This window comes from Tenrec ecaudatus, chromosome 2, assembly GCF_050624435.1.
Source record: "Tenrec ecaudatus isolate mTenEca1 chromosome 2, mTenEca1.hap1, whole genome shotgun sequence".
In the NCBI taxonomy this organism is placed as follows: Eukaryota; Metazoa; Chordata; class Mammalia; order Afrosoricida; family Tenrecidae; genus Tenrec; species Tenrec ecaudatus.
Genome location: NC_134531.1, coordinates 225,522,820 through 225,527,345, shown reverse-complemented (window position 1 = coordinate 225,527,345; position 4,526 = coordinate 225,522,820). Strand labels below are relative to the sequence as shown.

At 38.9% G+C, this 4,526-nt stretch overlaps 1 protein-coding gene across 1 annotated transcript; it reads left to right on the top strand.

Annotated features, from left to right (window-relative positions):
• The first annotated feature begins 4,013 nt into the window (after positions 1-4,013).
• On the top strand, positions 4,014-4,181 carry LOC142441360 (keratin-associated protein 19-7-like). The gene has a single exon (XM_075543386.1). The coding sequence runs from the start codon at positions 4,014-4,016 to the stop codon at positions 4,179-4,181; it is 168 nt and encodes a 55-aa protein (XP_075399501.1).
• Positions 4,182-4,526: the final 345 nt, after the last annotated feature.

Here is a 4,526-nt window from a genome sequence, read left to right as displayed (position 1 = left end):
ACCCCACCAGCAATTTTATGCCCTCCTAGCCAACAATTTTACATCTTTTGTTGTTCCTTTGTCCCTGGGTTTGTTGGTTCTCCCCTCCCTTTCTCCACCTCCTCTTCTTGATAAGGATTATGATTTACATAATATTTCATCAAACTATTTAGTAAGGTTAGCTGGGCATCATTTAATTCTCCTGGTTTCTTGACAGAAGAGACAGTAGTCATTCATGTGGGCAGTAAGTCACATATATTTTTCCAATTCCTCTTCCTAATTCTACTTACTTTTTGACTAAAAATGAATAGAGACCAACTGGTGGGGCTTGAAATTATGTACAAAAGCTTTTAAGACACCAGATAATATCCCACGAACCAGAACTTAGAACAAAAGACCTACATATATATTGTTATCTAATTCACTGGAAAATCATCAGAAACTGTGACCCTAGCCCTCTAAAATAAGGACCAAATCCTATCAGGTGTTTTGTTTTCTATAAACAGCCTCCAAAGTCACTTTTTGGGTTGTTAGGTTGCTATTGCAAAAATATCTAACACAGCTATTGCCAGCTCAACTTTAACAGCTTTACATTTTATTGTCTGCAATTACATCAATTGGCTGTGCAAACAATTTATAGACAATAAATTCTTGAAATTGTTAAGCCAAAAATATCCCCGGCAGTCTTCTTTAAACTAAGTAACATTTACTGTCTGACTCATAGCTACACTATTGTTTAGTTTAACTATCAATGGGAACCAACCAAGATCATTAAACTCTAAAGATTTTATTTGTATGATTTCCAAATAGCAATGACTACAAAGACTGCATAGAAATGTTAATGAAGGAGTAACAACTTAGAACAGGAGGGTGAGAATGGTTGTATAACTCAAAAATTTAGTCAATGTCACTAAAGGAATATGGAGAAGTAACTTGAGTTGATGTACTTTTCTTATGTATATTCTCAACAGATAAGTAAAATATGTTATGTGTGGATGTATCAAAAAGTTGTTGGAAAAATTCACCTTTCAATTCCCCTTTTCCACCGAAATTTTAACATCCACTTGTGTGTATTTAAAAACTGGAATTTCCTCAAACAATTGGGAATGAAATGCCATCTTCTGTGTGGGATATACCCTAAAGAAACAACGAACCGGGAAGAGCAGGAAAAATGCATTCCCGTGTTTATTGCAGCTCCATTCACAAGAGCAAGAAGATTGTGCTAGGTTCAGTTGACCAGAGAAATAAATCCAATGACACTCATATATAAGAGAGAACTTTATCTCAAGAAATAATTTTATGAGGGGTTACCCAAAATGAACGAGAGGAAAGTTCTGCTGGGCAGAGCTTCTGTCGTATGCATTGTTTCCTGCTGGGCGAGCATCCAGCAGCTCCTCTGTGTTAGTGCACCAGGGGCATCACCTGGGAAGCTGTCTCTGATCAAAGGGAGTTTTTTTCATAAAAGCTGTTTCACCCGAACCTAGCTTTTTTTATGATGGCCAATTTAAGGGAACAATGTTCAGCTGTGATTTATTTTTTTCCTTCTCAGGAAAAAAATGCCTCAGAAATTGTATGGTGTTAGACACCTCTCAAGGACAGAACTATGGGAAAAACCCAAATGTGCAAGTGGCCTTCTTGTTTTATTTTTTAATGAAATACCAATTGATGATAATACCTCATGCATGTGCTCAGAGATGAGGGACCACTGAAGACATTGGGAGTGTCTGGACTGTCATGGAGCTTGGTTCAGGGAATTTTAATGGAAGATTTGGGACTGAGAAGGGTCACTTTGAAGTCTGTGCCTCAGGTTCTTACTGACCAGGAAAAAAAAAGAGCTACAAATGGAAACCTGGTGTGTTATGAAAGAAAGCTCTGATGTTACCCCGCCTTTTTGTCCAGGGTCATTAATGGTGAAGAGACATGCTGCTATTCTTATGACCCGGAGAGCAAACATCAATCAAGCCAGTGGAACACACCATCATCACCTCACCCCAAAAGAGCTCTTCAGGTGAAATCAAAGATCAAGATGATGCCCATTTAGTTTTTGTGATGAGGGTTCAGTGCATTTGGAGTTTGTGCCACCAGGTCATACTATTAATCAAACTTTCTATTTAGAGGTTTTGTTAGAGTGTGTAACAAAGACCTGACTGTGGCAGACAGAGAACTGGTGTTTTACACCCAAACAAATCATCTGCTCAAGCGGCTATCTCAGTGCATCAGTTTTTGACAAAAACACAGCATTCCCCTCTTACCCCATGCACCTGACTCACCTGAGCTCTCTCAGGGCGACTTCTTTTTATTTCTGTGAATGAAGAAGGGCATGAAAGGATGCAATTTGATAAGTTAGAAGAGGTGAAGAACAAAGGAGGGAGGTGCTGTCAGCCATCCAAACAGGTGTTTGAAAGATGTTTCCAAGAATGGAATCACAGTTTTGACAAATGCATTAAGTATTACAGAGACTACTTTGAAAGTAGCATTAAAAATATATATATATATCTTTTTTTAAGGTATCCCCTCATATATAAAGAAAACATCCAGGCCCTGTCCAAGTCAAGTCCATACGTCTAAAATAGTCCATTAGTTCATATTCAGACTCATTTATCTGCATGCAACGGTACAGAATGCAGGGAGATCACAGGCCGGTATATGCAAAGTCACGTTGATGTGAGGTTGGTAGAAACATCTCGGGGCTCTGGCAGAGATGTAAAGGTACCAAGAGAGGAAGTTTCCCTGGGCCATTCGTATAAGCAAACAACCCCAGAAAGAGGCAGCGTCAAGCGTTCACCAGATTGATTATTTGAATATCACCCGTACATACACTTTCATGTAGTTTCAAGTTGACTTGAAATTATGTAAGTACCATACACATTCTTCCACTGATAATCATTTAGTTTGTGTCCATCTTTGATGTAGTTACATATTAATATTAATTTGTATAAAGAATATTAATATATAAAGGAATGTATTACTCCGGAAAATAATAAAACTTAGGAAAGCATAAATTAAATATTGACTGAACAAAAGTAATCACATTTTTAGAGTAATACATGCAGCAACTTTAAATGCATAGCAACTAAGTGCAAAATGTAAGAAATGTACCAATCTAAGAATTAAGTTAAATTAATGATAGCTAAATTAGTCAAATTGAAATATCTTAATAATTAAATCCAAATCTCTATCAGAGTCAGTAAATTAACAAGCAAACACAATATAACTGGAAAGTTAATAAAGATAAAATTAATAAAAAATTATGTATTTGATGTAAGTGTCTTGACCTTATGACTAAGAACAAATAGAGCAATGTATTGTCCCGCAGGGAGGAGGTCAAATGCAGGTCCTTGAAGTAGGTTCCCCCTTTCCAACCCACCCTCCCTGTGCCCTTCCAGTATCGCCACTCACTCCACTGGCCCCATCCGCCCTGGCTTCCCTGTGTTTCCAGTTCTCATCTTTACCAGTGTACCTCCTCTGGTCTAGTCAGGCTTGCAAGGCAGGAGTTGGATCATGACAGGGGGGTGGGGGGGAAAGCATTTAGGAACTAGAGGAAAGTTGTATTTTTGATCATTGCTACGTTACACGCTGACTGTCTCATCTCTTCTCCAAGACCTTTCTGTAGAGGGGATGTCCAGTGGCCTACAAATGGGTTTTGGGTCTCCAATCCGCAACCCCCCACTCATTCACTATGGTAAGATTTTTGTTCTGATGATGCCTGTTACCTGATCCCTTGACACCTTGTGATCGCACAGGCTGGTGTGCTTCTTCCATGTGGGCAAGAATTCTGTTTTAAAGGCCTGTAAATTAGTGATCAGATCCTGACATAGGAGGAAAAATATTTGTTAGGAATCCTTCATTTTGTCTAATAAATTGAGATAGTTATGACATTATCTAAAAAAAAATGAGTGAGACTCATGAGGCTACACTCTCTGTGGTTTCTTCCACCACTGCTGAGAGGACATAAAAGGGCCCTGGCAGATGTCAACACTCAGACTGAAGATACATCTCCCTGCTCTTCAACTGAACCTCCCACTCCTGTCACCATGTGCTACTGCGGAAACTACTATGGAGGCCTGGGTTATGGCTATGGCGGCCTGGGCTACGGCTATGGTGGCCTGGGCTGTGGCTATGGCTGTGGGTATGGTGGCTACGGATACAACTGCTGCCGCCAACTGTGCTGTGGAAGATACGGGTTCTCTGGCTTCTACTGAGGAATTCCCAAAGCTGCTCAGCCTATTGGCCACACCTTCCTAGTTTCCTGGCACAGTCTTCTGTTTCCTTTGCATGAGAGATCTTAACCTGTGAACAAAACTATCTTGTAAAAATTGCAATTCCACATGTTCCATCATGATTCATCATTATTATTAGAATTGTCCAATTGTTTGCAGTAAAAAAAATCTGTTGATTTTGTACTGCCTTTCTAATATCAGGAAAAATATCTTTTCATCTTTTGTGGGAAAATGCATTACTAAATAAACTATGTTATCTCATACATTGCTTTATTAAAATTATACAGCTTTATTCATTAGCTTAGATTATATGTATGTGTATCTGTG